This window comes from Canis aureus, unplaced genomic scaffold (genome assembly GCF_053574225.1).
Source record: "Canis aureus isolate CA01 unplaced genomic scaffold, VMU_Caureus_v.1.0 NW_027326476.1_RagTag, whole genome shotgun sequence".
NCBI lineage: Eukaryota > Metazoa > Chordata > Mammalia > Carnivora > Canidae > Canis > Canis aureus.
This window is the reverse complement of record NW_027554417.1, coordinates 66,356-84,457: the sequence shown is the minus strand read 5'-3', so window position 1 is coordinate 84,457 and position 18,102 is coordinate 66,356. Positions and strand designations below refer to the sequence as shown.

At 35.1% G+C, this 18,102-nt stretch overlaps 1 protein-coding gene across 5 annotated transcripts in view; it reads right to left on the bottom strand.

Moving 5' to 3' along the window:
- The window catches only part of LOC144309538 (cullin-4B-like), a 72,861-nt gene that overhangs the window by 53,550 nt on the left and 1,209 nt on the right, over nucleotides 1-18,102 (bottom strand). For 4 of the 5 annotated variants that reach the window (XM_077890626.1, XM_077890628.1, XM_077890630.1 and 1 more), the window contains exons 2-6: nucleotides 16,831-17,049; nucleotides 12,986-13,101; nucleotides 3,861-3,979; nucleotides 3,547-3,601; nucleotides 454-527 (exon numbers count right to left, since the gene is read on the bottom strand). In XM_077890626.1, coding sequence (XP_077746752.1) covers nucleotides 454-527; nucleotides 3,547-3,601; nucleotides 3,861-3,979; nucleotides 12,986-13,101; nucleotides 16,831-17,035 — 569 coding nt within the window. In that variant the 5' untranslated portion in view covers nucleotides 17,036-17,049. The remainder of the gene's footprint in view (nucleotides 1-453; nucleotides 528-3,546; nucleotides 3,602-3,860; nucleotides 3,980-12,985; nucleotides 13,102-16,830; nucleotides 17,050-18,102) is intronic. The other variant, XM_077890629.1, reaches the window with a different exon arrangement.

Sequence of the window (18,102 nt, the reverse complement as noted above, 5' to 3'; positions counted from 1 at the left end):
ATAAAGACAACTGGATGACATGCATAATTCCATAATTTTTAAAAAATAAATCAAAATTCAGGGTGACTCTAAAACTGTTACACTTGCCTTTAGATTTTTTAGCCTTCATTAGCATAATTTGGTATCAATTTACAACTTCCCAGTGTTTCCATCATAAGTATGAAATATGATTCATTATCTAGAATTAACTTAGAAATAATATGTTTCCTAAACAATTATTAACACTGAGTAATATAATTTTATAATAAATTATCCCATAAGCTATGTTACCATGCGCTCTAACATGATTTTAAACATTTCTAAGTTTCATGATACACATAGAGAAAAACGGGTTTTCAAAATTATATTTGAAAGTTTATAAATTCATCTTATTATGTCTTCTTTCAGTTAGGAGATAAAAAAGTGATCATAAGTCACACATAATAATTTTTCAAGTAATGATTGAATCCTTACCAAATGGAAGACAACATCGAAATTTGAAAAACGTAAGTTCTATCTAGGAACAGAAAGATGTTCCTAATCATGCTCTGTCAGAAATAAAACAAGGTAAAACATTATGTCTGAAAGATTCTGGGGTTAAACTATTATTCATCTAATAAAATCTTAATTCTTAAGAAAAGTACATTATATATAAACATTGCTATCAATCTTTAAATCAAACATAGGCAGCAACATATTTATTCCAGAAAGATAACTTTCCAATTTATCCCCCTTTTTCCACATTGCTAGTTTTTAAATAGTAAAGATTAATGGAGATACATAAATAAAATTTATCCACGTAGATTATTCTCACTTTGTAAGCATATACAAGAACAGCAGTTCTCAAACATTCTTATGTCAAGTACCCTCTATATTTTTAAAAATTGATGAAATCAAATAATTTTCACTAGTGTGTTATCTAGTAATACTGCACTAGAAAATTCAAATGAGAAACTCTAAGTATTAGTTATATTAATTTCATAATAAAAAGTTAATTTGTTAGGAAATGTTTTTATATTATTTTAAATTTATTTTTTAAATATTTAATTTATTTATGTATTTATGTATTTATGTATGTATGTATGTATGTATGTATTCATTCATGAGAGATACAGAGAGAGAGAGACAGAGACAGAGACACAGGCAGAGGGAGAAGCAGGCTCCATGCAAGGAGCCTGATGTGGGACTCAATCCCGGGTCCCAGGATCACACCCTGGGCTGCAGGCGGCGCTAAACCGCTGCGCCACCAGGGCTGCCCATATTGTTTTAAATTTAAAACAGTAATTGGTGAAAGTATGAGCTTTCACTTATAATATGAATAAATTGGGGGGTCTAATATAAAGCTTAGTGATCAAAATTAATCACCCATATACTTGAAAAATATCTGAAAAGGTACTGAGAATAGATCCTTAAATGCTCTTATTACAAAAAACAAATAGTAATTATGTGAAGTGATGAAGGTATTAATTAGTTAATGCCACTCTGGTAATCATTTTGTAGTATATAAATGTATCATATTATCACATCATACATCTTATACTTGCACAATGTTATGCCTCAATTATATCTAAAAATTTTTTTAAAGAATTTATAATCTAAGAATAAGTAGAGCATTAATAATTTAAACACACCTTTAAAGTATAATACAAACTTATTTATATAAACAGGAGAAACTAAAAGAGAAGAGAAAACCAGAGCGGTATAAAGAGATAACAGCACAGAAGTGATAACATGTGAACTTTATGTAAAGCAGTAGGACTTTTCTAGAAAGTATATTCCAAACTGACTGGTTAAATACTGCATGGAATAATTAACATACAAGTCATGCATGTTTTCCTTGACACACCATCCTTTAATCAGGATCAAAACCACAAAGATATCCTCAATATGGTTTTATAGACTTTTACTTTTGTGGCAATTTTACGGTCACTATAAATAATGTAATTACATTTATAAGATTTTAAAATGTGCTTGTACAACCTTAACATTGTCAATCATTGTATTCATGGATATTCTGTTTCTAGAAAATATGTGTTTTTGCTTTAACTTAAACCATTTACAGCACCTCTCTGCTGATTCCACTTGGAACTCTGCACAAAATATTTCGAATTGTTATAGGAAGAGTTAATTATGAGGTCCAGAGAAACTTGTCATGAGACAGTGCTGTGGGAGATTAAAGGACACTGATAGTTGCAAAGCTCACAGCCTTGATTTTGAGCCAGGATTCACAGCCAGTTTTTTAAATAAAGGTGAAAAATAGAAAGTTGTGATATGGTAGCCATGTATGACTAACGAGGACATGAGTTAGAACTGGAAATGAGTGAGAATGGATCTTAACTCCAAATACAAAGAATTAAATCAACCAAATATGAAGGGCAATTCATTTAAACAATCAAAGTTCATATCGCCTTCCCTTTCCCTTCCCTTCCCTTACTATCGCCTGTAGTAAGCTACAGAAGAAGCATAGATTAGCTCTTTCTTCTCTTAATGGAGGCAGCCACAGATTTTTCTTTCAGAGTGAGGGGACCCATGTTCAGTTCCTGTTCTGTTTCAGAGGCAGGGATGACCAAGGATATATATGTCAAAACTTATTGAACTGTATAGTCAAGTATCTGTGCCTTATTATGTATCACATTATACCCCCAAAGAGATGTTTTGTAAAAGAACCATAAAAAAAACAATCAGTCACGAATGAAAAAGGAGAGATCACAACCAATATCAAGGAAATACAAATGATTTTAAAAACATTTTATGAGCAGCTATGTGCCAATAAACTAGGAAATCTAGAAGAAATAGACACGTTTCTGGAAAATCACTAAGTACAGAAACAGGAAGAAATAGAAAACCTGAACAGGCCTATAACCAGGGAGGAAATGAGGCAGTCATCAAAACCTTTTAATCTTTATGTACGAAACTGAGAAATACACTTTTCATTAGTGAAGATTTGAATTCACAGCATTGCTTCTACACATTAAATAAAAATTCAAAACTTATACTAAGAGTATTAACACATTATATTATCTTATACTTACTTTATCATGCCAAAATTAAAAAGCAGCCATAATTTGCATATTTTCATATTCAGATATACACGGAAACATTGATACATTTGAAAATGTCATTTTCAAATATCGTTGAGATATTTAAAATGCCTATTTACCTAATTTAGTATAATTCCCTTTGTTATAGCTCCAATGCCTTTATAGCACAGTCCCTTGTATATTCAAACCTCAAATGACAATTACTAATTTATAGTAGTATTTATTTAGTGAGACTAAATCTGGCATAATTTGTAGCTCTTCTTTAATCTTAAATTTATGTTAAATATTATAGTTGTCTATATCTAAAATATAATATCTCTCTTAAAAAAACCCTTCCTAATTTTATGCACACCAATAAACTAAAACAAATCTTAAAGAACTAAGAATAGACTTCTACCATAAAAGCATTTCCAAGTATGTTTTTAAATAGTGTGAGTTAACGATATTGTTTGATTTTCTTTTAGAGACCACTTAACACATTCCATAGTAGTCCTTTTAGCTAAAAAGTACAGTTTTTATATACTACCATTTGTCTAGCATGATCTTGCCAGCATTTATCCATTTTCTTTAGAAAAGGGCCAGTATCCAAAGAATATATGAGATAATGTTAAGAAAAAGTTTATATTCTAAAACTAACAGAGATCTTGCAAATGCAAGATAAGACTACTAAAAGACAGCATTTGGTAAAACTGAATAATGCTAACCATTAAGTCCAAGCACCCCTCATTTTTAAACAGAACATAAAAATACAAAAACAATATTAACCCCGTATGCCAAGTTAGTATTTTTACTCAGATATCGATATAGAAAATTGGACAAAAGAAGATAAACAACTCAAAGGGGAAAAAAGGATACTCTCTGAGTTGATGAATTTCTGCTCTGATGTGCTGTTCACAAAGCTGCTTCAACTGCTTATATAAGTTTGCAGATAAATTGTAGGAGCAAAGGTTTTTAACACTCTGAAAAATTAGAAACATATATGCGTAAGTTGAAAATAACCAAGCTCACTTCTTCTGCGTTTATTGATAAAACTGGCTAGTGATCATGAACTTATTTCTTATGAATATGTAAATGAATAGGAACAGTTTAACATATTAAGGACTATTAAATAATAAAAAACAATCTCAAAATTTATAGTATATGAAGAAAATGTTCTTAAAATTCTTCCATCCAAGTGAGTATATACAAGCCTGTTGTAAGCAGTAATTCTAAGTACCCAGACATTCACCATAATTAACTTTTTAAAATTTAAAACAATTCCATGAAACTAGTTGGCTAAACAGTAAGTTAACCTATATCTTACCTTCGGGAATGTTTAAAAGATAATAATCTTTGTTTAAAATTTAAAAATTAAGAAAGGAATTTAAAATAATGTGTACAATAACAACAACCAATTTTATTTTATTTTTATTAAGTGTGGCTTAAAATGCCTGCAATAAGCAATAAAATAAACCATTTTGCTTATATTAAAATATACCCCACATCACTAGAGTGATGTGACCAAACATGGTATTAAAAAAAAAAAAAAAACTCTAAAGAAAAAATTAGGTCAGCAAAACTGTAGAACCAATTTTTTTCAGAGCTCTGGAATTTTACCAAAACCCTTACAGTTAAAGGAACATTTAATGAAGAAAAAATCCGGTACATTTCAGTAATAGCGCCTTTTGATATTAACATAACCCATTTACCACGGTGAAAATCTAATCCAGTATAGTTTAGAAAATCTAATCCAGTATAGTTTACTGGTTATGGTGGGGGGTAAATACAGACTTTGTTCTCAAAGAGCTATAAATGTATTTGACTCTGGAATTTGCCTTTATGCTTTCTGGCTAGAGCTTAGCAACAGAGAACATCACCAGAAACATCAACTTTACAGTAACACAATGGCACTAAATTCGTATCTTTCAATAATTACTCTGTAAATGAATTAAATGATCCAATAAGAGATACGGGGTATGAGGATGCTTTAAAAAAACAAGATCACAATGCCAGATTTCAGGTTGTACTACAAAGCTGCGGTCATCAAGACAGTGAAGTACTGGCACAAAAACAGACACATAGATCAATGGAACAGAATAGAGAATCCAGAAGTGGACCCTCAACTTTACGGTCAACTAATATTGGATAAAGGAGGAAAGACTATCCAAGGGAAGAAAGACAGTCTCTTCAATAAATGGTGCTGGGAAAATTAGACATCCACATGCAGAAGAATGAAACTAGACCACTCTCTTACACCCTACACAAAGATCAACTCAAAATGGATGAAAGATCTAAATGTGAGACAAGATTCCATCAAAATCCTAGAGGAGTACACAGGCAACACCCTTTTTGAGCTTGGCCACAGTAACTTCTTGCAAAATACATCCAGGAAGGCAAAAGAAACACAAGCAAAAATGAACTATTGGGACTTCATCAAGATAAGAAGCTTTGGCACGGTAAAGGATACAGTCAACAAACCTCAAAGACAACCTACAGAATGGGAGAAGATATTTGCAAATGACCGATCAGATAAAGGGCTGTTTCCAAGAACTATAAAGAACTTATTAAACTCAACACCAAGGAAACAAACAATCCAATCATGAAATGGGCAAAAGACATGAACAGAAATCTCACAGAGGAAGACACAGACATGGCCAACACGCACATGAAAAAAGTGCTCTGCATCACTTGCCATCAGGGAAATTACATATCAAAACCACAATGAGATACCACCTCACACCAGTGAGAATGGGGAAAATTAACAAGGCAGGAAACCACAAATGTTGGAGAGGATGCGGAGAAAAGGGAACCCTCTTACACTATTGGTGGGAATGTGAACTGGTGCAGCCACTCTGGAAAACTGTGTGGAGGTTCCTCAAACAGTTAAAAACAGACCTGCCCGACGACCCAGCAATTGCACTGTTGGGGATTTACCCCAAAGATACAGATGCAATGCAACACCGGGACACCCATACCCGGATATTTCTAGCAGCAATGTCCACAATAGCCGAACCGTGGAAGGAGCCTCAGTGTCCATCGAAAGATGAATCGATAAAGAAGATGTGGTTTATGTATACAATGGAATATTACTCAGCCATTAGAAATGACAAATACGCATCATTTGCTTCAACGGGGATGGAACTGTAGGGTATTATGCTGAGTGAAATGAGTCAATCAGAGAAGGACAAACATTATATGTTGTCATTCATTTGGGGAATATAAAGAATAGTGAAAGGGACTAGAACGGAAGGGAGAAGAAATGGGTAGGAAATATCAGAAAGGCGACAGAACATGAAGACTCCTAACTTTGGGAAACGAATTAGGGGTGGTGGAACGGGAGGAGGGCTGTGGGTGGGGGTGAATGTGTGGCGGGCACTGAGGGGGTCAATGACGGGATGAGTGTCATTTTGTATGTTGGCAAATTGAACACCAACAAAAAATAAATTTATTATTAAAAAAATCAAAAAAGAAAGAAAATGAAGCCATGAAAGGGTAAACTGTTTCTATGATATATGGAAATTTCTTTAATGTCCCTCACAATAAATTCAATTACTTTGCAAAAAAAAAAAAAGAAGAAAAGGAACTGAGTAGAAGATACCTAGATGGATAGCAGACAAATCAAAAGACAATCAACATCACTCATTAACAGGGAATACAAATCAAAACCACAATGAGACAGCTCCTCATACCTGTCACAATGGCTAAAATTAACACAAGAAATAATAGGGGCTGGCAAGGATTTGGGAACCAGGAACTCTCTTATGCTGTTGGTAAGAATGCAAACTGGTGCAGGCACTCTGGAAAATACGATGAAGGGTCCTCAAAAGTTATAAATAGAACTAACCTGTGACCCAGCAACTGCACTATTACCCAAAGGTACAATAATACAAATTTTAAGAGGTACCTGCGTTCTGATGTATTATCAACAAAAGCCAAGCTATGGAAAGAGCACAACTATGGAGATGGTCCAAAAGTGCATGGACTGTTGAGTGGATAAACTGGTGTATTTACAATAGAATATTACTTAGTCATCACAACATGAAATCTTGCCATTTGCAACTATGTGGATGGAACTAGAACACACTATGCTAAGTGAAATAAGTTCAGAGAAAGACAAATATCATATGATGTCACTCATGTAGAACTTGGGAAACAAAACATATGAAGACGGGGGGGGGGGGGGGGGCGGGATGGGGCAAAAGGTAAGAGGGAAACCGCAATAAGAGACTCTTAGTAATAAAGAAAAAACTGAGAGTTGATGGAAGGAGATGGGTGGCAATGGGCTGGATGACTGATAGCCATTAAGGACAGCACTTGATGTGAGGAGCACTGGTGTATTTAAGTGATGGATCATTGAATTCTACTCCAGAAACCAATATTTCACTGTATGATAATTAACCAAAACTTAATTTTTTAAAACTTTAAAAAAAATTGTGGGGGCATGGGGCAAGATGGCGGAAGAGTAGAGTCCTCAAGTCACCTGTCCCCACCAAATTACCTAGATAACCTTCAAGTCCTGAAAATCTACGAATTCGGCCTGAGATTTAGACAGAACTGTCGGAATGATACAGTGAGAAGAGTTCACGCTTCTATCAAGGTAGGAAGACGCGGGGGTGTGGGGGGGCGTGGAGGGGGGGAGGAGGGGGTTAAAGAAACCATAGGCATCCGAGGGGGAGGAGCCCCTCGAGGAGCCGGGCTAAGGCCGGGGTGAGTGTCCCCAGGACAGGAAAGCCCCGCCTGGAGAAGCAGGAGCTTCAACAATCTTCCCGGGCGTTAGAGCAGGATCCCTGGAGGGCGGGGATGCCCTCAGGCTCCCTGGGACACTAACAGACACCTGAGCCCCGGGGAGAGCCCCACAACCCGTGGCCGAGCTCCCTAAAGGGCTGCAGCGCGCGCATGGCTGGACCCGGGAGCAGGTCGGAGGGGCTCGGGCGGAGGCTCCGCGGAGGCGGCTGCGCGGCCCGGAAGCAGCACAGGCAGCCGCTCAGGCGGCCGCTCAGGCGGGGGCTCTGCGCGGCTCAGGCGGAGGCTCCGCGCATAGGGGGCTGCGCGGCCCCGGGAGGGGAGGGGAGGGGCGGGGCGGGGCGGGGGCGGGGGCGGGGGCGGGGGCGGGGGCGGCTTCGGTGGAGGCTTCCAGGATTGGGTCCCAGGTCGGGCTCCCTGCATGGAGCCTGCTTCTCCCTCTATCTGTGTCTCTGCCCCTCTCTCTCTCTCTCTCTCTCTCTCTCTCTGTCGCTCATGCATAAATATTTAAAATCTTAAGAAAAAGAAAATATGGCCCATTCTATGAATACAGAAATTAACGAAAGCTACCCACAAGGGAGCAAAGACTTGGACTTACCACAATCAATACATTTTATCATATGCTAAAATGACTTTTATATTTTGGCCAAAAAAAATCCCAAAGGAAACAAGCTAAATCACGTCTCAATGAATGGAGAATTTCAATAAAAATATATCATAAGAACAAGCAAAAACCCAAAGCTGAAAATATAACAGCTGAAGTTAAAATCAGCAAACATGAAATTAAGGCCAATTAGAATTATCTGAGGAGGAGTCTGGGGAAATAGGAAAAGCAATAAAGCCTAGGCTATGATAAAGCCTAGCATAATCAAAAGAGTATAATTTTGGAATAAGGACAGGCATACAGCTAAAAAAACCAGAAATACACTATAAATACACACATACATCCATAATTCCACTGGTACTTGGCAAGGATACTAATACCACTCAACAAGAAGAGAATAATCGGTTAAATGAATTGATACCACATGTAAGCAAAGTTGGAACTTTTTCTAACAGTATATATGAATGGAACCCAGATCTAAACAGCATGTGCAATGGAAGAAGGACAGGCAAAGAGGGTGGAAAGTAGAAGAGGAGGAAGAGAATCCTCAACAGATTCTGCCCTGAGCCAGAGCCCAATGTCTCAGAACGTTGAGATTATGACTGAGCTGAAACCAACTGCATATTTTTAAATGGGAAATTTTGTTATGTTAAATTTAATGTCTATTAAGTACTTCATTTTTTATTAAGGTGATATTATTAATATAAGTACTTAATAGACATTTCTCAAAAAAATCAAATATACAAATATCCCAAGCCTATATAAACATATTGAACATCATTAGTCATTTGTGAAATGTAAATCAAACTTCAGTGTGAACTACTTAAAATCCACTCTGATGACTATTATCAACAGAACTAAAAAAAAAAGTGTTGAAAAGGGTGTGGAGAAATTAAAACCTTCATATATATGGACAATACCATGTAAAGTGGTACATCTACTGAGGAACAAATGTTGCGGCTTCTAAACAAGTTAAACATGGAATTATCACATGATTTCTCAATTCTCCTTTAGGTATACACAAATGAATTGAGAACCCCACTCAAACAAGTACACATACATTTGTGTTCATAAAAGCACTATTTACAACAATCAAAAATGGGATCATAGCTCTCTCAAGAGATGAGTGAGTAAATAAATTCTGGCACATCCATATTATGAATTATTATTCAGTGTAATAAAGTATGATGTATACTGTATATGTATGATGTATACTGTATGATGTATAGGTACATGCCACAACATAGCTGAATCTTAAAAACATAATGCCAACTGAAAGAAAACTGACATGAGAGACATACTATTTAACTGCATTTATATGAAATATCCTGAACAAGATAATCCTTAAAAATGAAATTAAAAAATTGAAACCAAATCAGTGTTGGCCACAGGTGGGGAATAAAAATTGAAATGTAACTGTTTAATTTCCATCTGGGTGATAAAAATTAAATTTAGTAAGATACTGCTTATCCAATACAACATTATAAATACACTACATACCAGTAAAAATGTTAGTATCCAGAATCTATAAACAACTGCACAAAATCAACACCTCAAATATAAACAATCCAGTTAAGTAAGAAACAGATAGAAGAAGACATTTATCCAAGAAAGAAACACAAATGGCCAACAGACACATGGAAAGATTCTAAACGTCACTCCAGCATCAGGGAATACAAATCAAAAACACAATGGTAAGGATGGCTAAAACGAACAACACGGGAAACCACAGGTCCTGACATAGGTGTGGAGAAAGGGGAACCCTCTTACACTGCTGGTGGGAATGCAAACTGCTGCAAACAGTATGGAGGTTTCTCAAGAAGTTAAAAAGAGAGCTACCATATGACCTAGCAACTGCACTCTTAAGCATTTATCCAAAGAATACAAAAATGCTGATTTGAAAAGGCACACATGCACCCCAATCTTTACAGCAGCATTATCAACACTACCCAAACTACAGAGAGAACCCAAATGGACGCCAACAGATGAAAAGACAAAGAAGAAGCGAAGTATACCTGTAATGGAATATTATTCCTATCAAAAAGAATGAAATCTTGCCATTTGCAATCATGTGGATGGAACTAAAGAGTATTATACAAAGTGAAACAGGTTAGAGAAAAACAAATTCCATTTATTTCACTTATGTGGAATTTAAGAAACAAAACTGGTCAATACTGGGGAAGGGAAGAGGAAATAAGATAAAAATAGAGAGGAAGACAAATCACGAGAGACTCCTAACTCTGGGAAACAAACTGAGGGTTGCTGGAGGGGAGAGAGGTGGGACGATAAGGGAACTGGGTAATGGGCATTAAGGAGGGCATGTGATGGAAGGAACACTATATATAAGTGATGAATCACTAAATTTTACTTCTTCTGAAACGAGAAAAAGTTAATTTTTTGTTATGTAAATTTCACTTTCAAAAATCTCTTCTCATAAACAGTAGAAAGACAATCCAGAGAATGGTAAAAAAAAAAAAAATACTTGCAAACAATATATCTTAAAGTCTAGCATCCAGAATATACCAAGAGCTCATACAATTTAACAAAATGACAAATACAGTTTAATAAAAGGCAGACTTGAAAAACACATTTTCAAACAATCTTCAAAGGACACACACAAGGAGACAAGCTCATGAGAAGACAGATGTTTCATGTCACTGTCATTCAGAAAATGCAAATCACAATGAGTACCACTTCACGTCTGCTAGGATGTCTACAGTGAAAAAATGTAAAATAACAAGTGTTAGGGACGATGTGGAAAAACTGGATCCTGTACATTCCCTCACAGAGAATGTACAGGAAAGTACTATGGGACAGCCACTGTGAAAAACAATTAGACCATACTTCAAAAACTTAAGTATAGAACTGTGTCATGATTTAGCACTTCCATTTCACCATATAAAACCAAAATAATTGAAAGCCAGCAGTCAAAGAAAATTTTACACGCAAATGCTCACAGAAGACTTATTCACAACAACCCACAATTCAAATGTTCATTACTCGTAAAAAAGATGTGGTGTATCACATAATGAAATGTTATTTACCTATCTATAAGAGGAATGAAGTAGTATAACATGATACAATATAAACAAACCTTGAAAATATATACTGTGTGAAAAAAGGTAGTTCCAAAAGCTTGCCTGTTGCATAATTCCCACTATTCAAAATGCCAAGATTAGGTAACTCTCTACATATAGAAAAGAAATTGAGAAGACGGGTGAGGTGGGAATGGAGACTGAATCCTTAATGGGCATGGGCTTCCCCTCTGGGGAATGAAAAAAGTCCTTGAACTAGGGTAGTGCTAGTAATGGCACAACACAGTGAATGTACTTGATGTCACTGAAACGTAAACCTAAAATGATAATATCTTATGTTTGTTTCACTGTAATAAAAAAAGGATAAAAGAATATGTATACTACAAAAACTTCACATTCAAGAGAGTAAGTACAAATACTTAAGTGTACAAGACTTATTGAGAATAAGTAATATCCTATTTATAAAATATACACATATATCTCTAAAAGGATAATTTTCTGACTGTACATATAATATACAGAAGGCATATATGAGTGTAAAACTATTCCATGTGTCCAAAGGAGGAGCTAGAGAAAAAAGAGTGACTGCTTCAAAATTACTTAGGTGCTCTCTATTAGATACTGTTTCAAATCATTTATCTCAATCATACATCATCTTATACCTAACAAAATTACACTGTGCTCTAAATACTACAGTGTTATTATTAGCACTTTAAAATATGAGAAAACTGAGGCCTGAAAGAATAGAATCTCCTGACAAATGCTTTTATCAGGACTATCAGCTGATAGTGTGGATTAAAGTATTCATATAAAAGAACTGAGGTTCAGCATTTCAAATTGTGCACATAGGAGAATTTAAAAAATGAGATCAAGGTATACAACTACCTATAAAACAGATGATTTGAGTAAAAAGGAAAACTAACCAAAAAATGCTAACAGCTTGTAATTTGTAAGAGTCCAGAAAACACAAAGAATGAAGCTAGGATCGTAACAAAAAGAAGGAAATGAATAGTGATTATGTTGTTATAAAAGAGTAAATCAAGTTAAAAAAATTAGTCTGAATAACAGCTCCAAAATTCTACTGTATTCCTTTGAGAAATATTTTTGGGGGGGGGGGCTAATGTAAAGTTGTATGGAGAAAAAAGGTAAATATGCTACATAAAACAAAGAAAGAACTACTGGTATTCAACAATGTAGTTATCTTTCTAATATCTATTTATGGGGTAAACTACTTACAAGGTCCTGGATAGTCTTGACGTTCATTCGTCATTCGATGCATTTCTCTCCAATTTTAATAAAAAGCCATTCTAGATTATTTTTAAAGCAAGAGAAACTTACACAAAATCTTGCTAAATTAAACTGAATTAAAATAACCAAAGAATAAGAATATACATAAAGCAGAGTGTACACAGCATAACTGCAGCTAAATAAATCTACCAATTATAAATTCAGAAACTGAACTTCATGATTGCAATCTTCGATGGATTCTCTGATTATAATGCATAATGATAAAATAGATGCAAGCAAATATAATACAATTACTAATATATGTCCTGTCTCCATTACTAGTAATGAGTATTTATATATCCCAAAATAACACACACCTGATAGAGTTCTTCCAAGCTGTACTGAACAGAGGTATTGTTCTGGATAGCCTGCACAGCTTCTTTTAGTTTTTGCCATGCCTCTTCAGTGTAGTTTTCCAGTATCAAGGGTTTATCTAATAAATAAACAAAAGATTATGAATCAAATGTTTAGGAGACAATGGCCAAATACTAACGGTGTCCAAATGATGAAATGTAACATCATCATACACTTAAAACAAATTTATTTTAAACAGGTGTGTGGAGACCACTGAGCAGGTAAAAATGTGTCTCTCCAATAAATAACACTAGGACAACGAGATATCTACATTTAAAAAAATGAAGACAGACTGCTACCTAACATATTCAAAACATAATTCAAAATCAAAGGCCTGACTATAGATATGAAAGAAAAATCTATCAAAATTTTGGTACAAAATATAGGGATAAATATTCATAATCCTGGATCTTGCAATAGATTCATTCTTGACACCACAGTATAAGCAACAAAAGAAAATTTCTTGGAGCTCATTACTCTAAAATGTAAAAATTTTTGTGCACCAAATGAAAAACCAAGAAAGCAAAAATACAACCCTGAGGATATGAGAAAATATTTGCTAACCATACAACCGATAAGTATCAAGCACCTAGAATAAAAACTCTTGCAATTCAACTACAAAAAATGATAAATGCAATTAATAACTAGGCAAAGAATGTGAAGAGACATTTTCAAGAATTTATACAAATGGCCAAGTAGCGTATGAAAACTCAGTCAATATAAGTAAACAGATAAATGTAGGTAAAATTATGATAAACCACTTTACACCTACTAGGAAGCATACGACAAGTTTTTGAGAGAAGGTAGATATATCGGAGCACTTGTACATTTCTGGTGGGAATATAAAATTGTGGGAAACCTTAGCAGTTTTTCAATTAGTTAAACACAAAATTACCATGTAACCTCACAATTCCCTTCTTGCTATACAGCCAGAGAATTAAAACCAGGCATTCATACAAATATTAGACATAAATGTTCATAGCAGCATGAATGTCCATACAATGGAGTTTTATTTAGCCCATAAAAATGAAGCTATCACACATGCCACACAACATGAATGAACTCCAAAAGCACTATACTATGTGAAAGAAGCCAGACAGAAGAGGACACTTACAGAATGACTTCATTTATATGAAACATCCAGAATATGTAATTCCATAGAGACAGAAAGCAAACTGCTGACCATCTGGTAGAGAGGAGATAGGAAAGCAAAAGGAAGGGGCAGGGAAACGATAATGTTTATGCTTATGGGGCTTCAGTTTGAGGTGATTACAAAGGACTAAATGAGAATGATTAAAATTACTTAGTTCAGAATCCGGGATGTCTGGTTGACTCAGTCAGTTAAACATCCGACTCCTGGTTTTAGTTCAGGTCATGATCTCAGGGTCCTGGGATTGAGCCCCACTCAAGCATGCTGAGAATCCAGTCTGCTTCTCTCTCGCTCTCTGCCCCTCCCCTTACTCACTCTTTCATTCATTCTCTTGGTATCTCCCTTCCCCTACCTCAAATAAATAAAATATTTAAAAGAATGTCTCAGGTTTAGACTCAGGTGGTAGTTACATAATATTGTCATTTACTAAACCCACAAGTGTCCATTTTAAAGCAGTTAAAGTCTAATTTTGTGTAAAGTGAATTTCACCTCAGTAAAAATACAAGCGCAGAACTAATAAAAGAGAGTCTACACACTCAGCATGGAGCCCAATGAAGGCCTGAACTGAAGACCCTGAGACCAAGACTTGAGATGACATCAAAAGTCAGTCATCCATCTGACTGAGCCACCCGAGTGCCTCAGGTTTTGTTTTGTTTTGTTTTGCTTTGTTTTTAATCATCACATTCACTCTCAAGAAATTTACTATTATACAAAATTTCCCCTGAAAGAATGAGTTATTTTAAAAGCCTAAAAACCATTATTAATTATATCATGAGAAAAGAAGAGGAAGTGTTGCTTCAAATCTACAAGTTCATATAAAAAAAGTCAGCAAAAAAATCAAAAGTCCGTATGATGATACTCAAAACAGTAGAATACTATTTCAATCTTCCAACTCAATGCACTAGAGTATTTTCTAAATTTGTTTTTAGTGTTAAAAATGTGAAACAGAAAGGCATATTTTTTAAATCCTTCATGTAGGAATGTGAAATTAGTCAAAATTATTTAAATAACTTTAAGAGATATTTAATACAGCTAAACCTTAACTATGAAAACAAAAGCAGATCAAATTACTAATATCGACTAATACCGACTAAAAAACGAAAACAAAACAAAACAAAAACGAAAACAAGAGGTATAGACCAAGGCATTTCAGTTGCTGAAATTTATCCTACAAATATTGAAATATACCAAAAGATATTGGAAGTCCTAATTTTCATTCATTCAACGACGCATGAATATAATATGAATTCATGTTATTTGAAATATTCCTAAAGATTGCTTTTTTACAGTTGCAACAATTGAAAGTCAAACTTCTGCGTAATACACCTAGTAGCATGCACTAGGTTCTAGACAGATAAAACAGAAAAACCACTAGGGGGCAAAATATTAAAAACATTTTTGAAAAGTTCTACAGAATGTGGGGTGTTCTACAGAAATTCTGTAATATTTGAGATTTTCCCTACAATCAAGAGTTGTACTTTGTAAGCAGACAAGAAGTGAATATGAGAATTTCTAAACAAACAAAATTCCTCACAGTTAAAGATAGTAACAAGGCTGGAATACATCCTTTAAACTGTATAAACAATGAGAAACCTAATGGGATATCAAAAATGTTGGTTTTTAAAATACAAATGTGGGGATCCCTGGGTGGCTCAGCACTTTGGTGCCTGCCTTTGGCCCAGGGCATGATCCTGGAGTCCCGGGATCAAGTCCCGTGTCGGGCTCCTGGCATGTAGCCTGCTTCTCCCTCCTCCTGTGTCTCTGCCTCTCTCTCTCTCTCTCTCTCTCGCTCTCTCTCTCTAACTCTCTCTCATAAATAAATAAATAAATAAATAAATAAATAAATCCTTAAAAAATAAATAAAATAAAAAAATACAAATGTAAGGATTTACTTTTAAAAACCTTACGTGAAAAAACTTGATTCAGTAATTGTTGAGTCTCTAATTTTTATATTAATATTTCCTCAAAAATTTTATTTTTTTATTTTTATTCTTTTTAAAGATTTTATTTATTCATTCATGAGAGAGAGAGAAAGAGAGAGAGAGGCAGAGACGAAGGCAGAAGGAGAAGTAGGCTCCATGCAGGGTGCCCGACATGGGACTCCATCCTGGGTCTCCAGGATCCCACCCTGGGCTGAAGGCGGTGCCAAACGGCCTAGCCACCGGGGCTGCCCTTCTCAAAAACTTTTAAATGCATAAAATCCATTTATTCTTACTACTAGATCTTATTTATGATTTTATTATTCACATCCAAGTGTATTATTTTTACCACATATTTTATGTCAGCAAATAATTAAATTGTTGCTTTTTTGACTATCTGTGTAAGACCACTTTTCACTATAACACAGATCTAGTCACTAAAAAGATGGGAAACTAATCTACAAAGGTTTGGAAGTCTAGAATGTATTTCAAAATCTAAGAGAGAACTGAAAATGTATTTTAGAGGGAAACAAAAAAGTGAAGCACGGAGCAAATTTCCAAAGGTCACGGGTTACTGCATGATTATATCGTGGCTGGGAAAGCAATGTTCCTAAATCTTCTAAAATTTACCTGTGCCGCAAAAAATATAACTTTATCTCTCAGAATTCAAAAATCAAAAAGCAGCAATAGGAAATGTGGAGCTAAAACTGAAATCTTTATAAAATGATCATTATGTTACCTTTAAAGTTTCTGATTACTAATTTCTTGACAGAGCCTGTGCCAAGCTTGACACTGGCAAAACCAGACAGAGTTGTGGAGGCTTCAGTCAAGTCATCTGTGTGATGGTCTGCAGCCACAGAGGGAACTATCAAGTTTCTGTTTTCAAGTTGTTCTTGTTCCCGAGAGGTAGTAGCAGATGATGAGGATGAGTCTTCCTCAGCCATGTTCACATTAAGTCCTGTAAAAAATAAATAAATAAAAATTCCAGTTTATAATTTTGTCTGCTGGATTTAAGAAGTCTGACTTAAGGAAGGAAATTTAGGAACAGGAGGAGATAACAGCAACTTGGATGCTCAGTTAAGTATCTGCCTTTGGCTCTGGTTGTTACCCCAGGGTCTCAGTGTGAAAAAATGAATAACCATCAAAACAAGAGAGAAAAATAATCAAGAGCAAAGTCAAAAAAAAAAGAAAAAAAGGAAGAAGAAGAAGAAAACTGAAACAAGAAGTGGTAATGTAGTAGTAAATGAGAAAATAATCCTGAATATTTTTTAGAGTAACGTGTAGAGGGCATATATGCCAAGGAAAGAACAAAGATCAGAGAACAAGAGAAAACGGGAAGTAAAAAGGTAAAAACAAATAAATACATAAAAAATAAATACATAAATAAAAGAAACTCCAGACAGAAAATGGAAACAGACTCAGAAAGAAAGAAAAGTGCAAGGCACCCATAAATGTAAATTTCAGAACCTGTTGCAACAAAGAGCTACCCTGAGAGGAAAAGAGACAAAGACAAACCATAGGAATGGCTAAAAAATATTAAACAGACAAGAAGAAATGAAGTATAGAAAGTCAGGAAAGGCAGAGCACAAGATTTTTATTTATTGTGTACCATTCAGGTGTTTGGAACACATGAGATATAGGGGTACACAAAAGACACAACGCTCTGGACTCTCATGAAATATTCATCATAAAGGTGCAGAAAATATGGCAAGTCTGAGAGATAAGATGGAAAATGAGAAAATAGTAAAAACTGATGCATGGGCAGAAAGTTGCATCTAGTAAGGGTTTAAAGGCGGGAAACCAGTAGAAGCAGTAAGAAAGGGGGTTGTACAATATGGTGGGGAAAAACCAAAGAGAAAAAAGAATCAGGCAAAGAATATTTACTCACATAATGAGAAAGGCATAAAGAAACTATGATAGAAATGAATATATGGATAAACACGAGAGAAATTCAGGGGAAGAGAGGGAAGCAATGGTGGACGCTCACAAACGTGCAATGTACGAGAAGCTC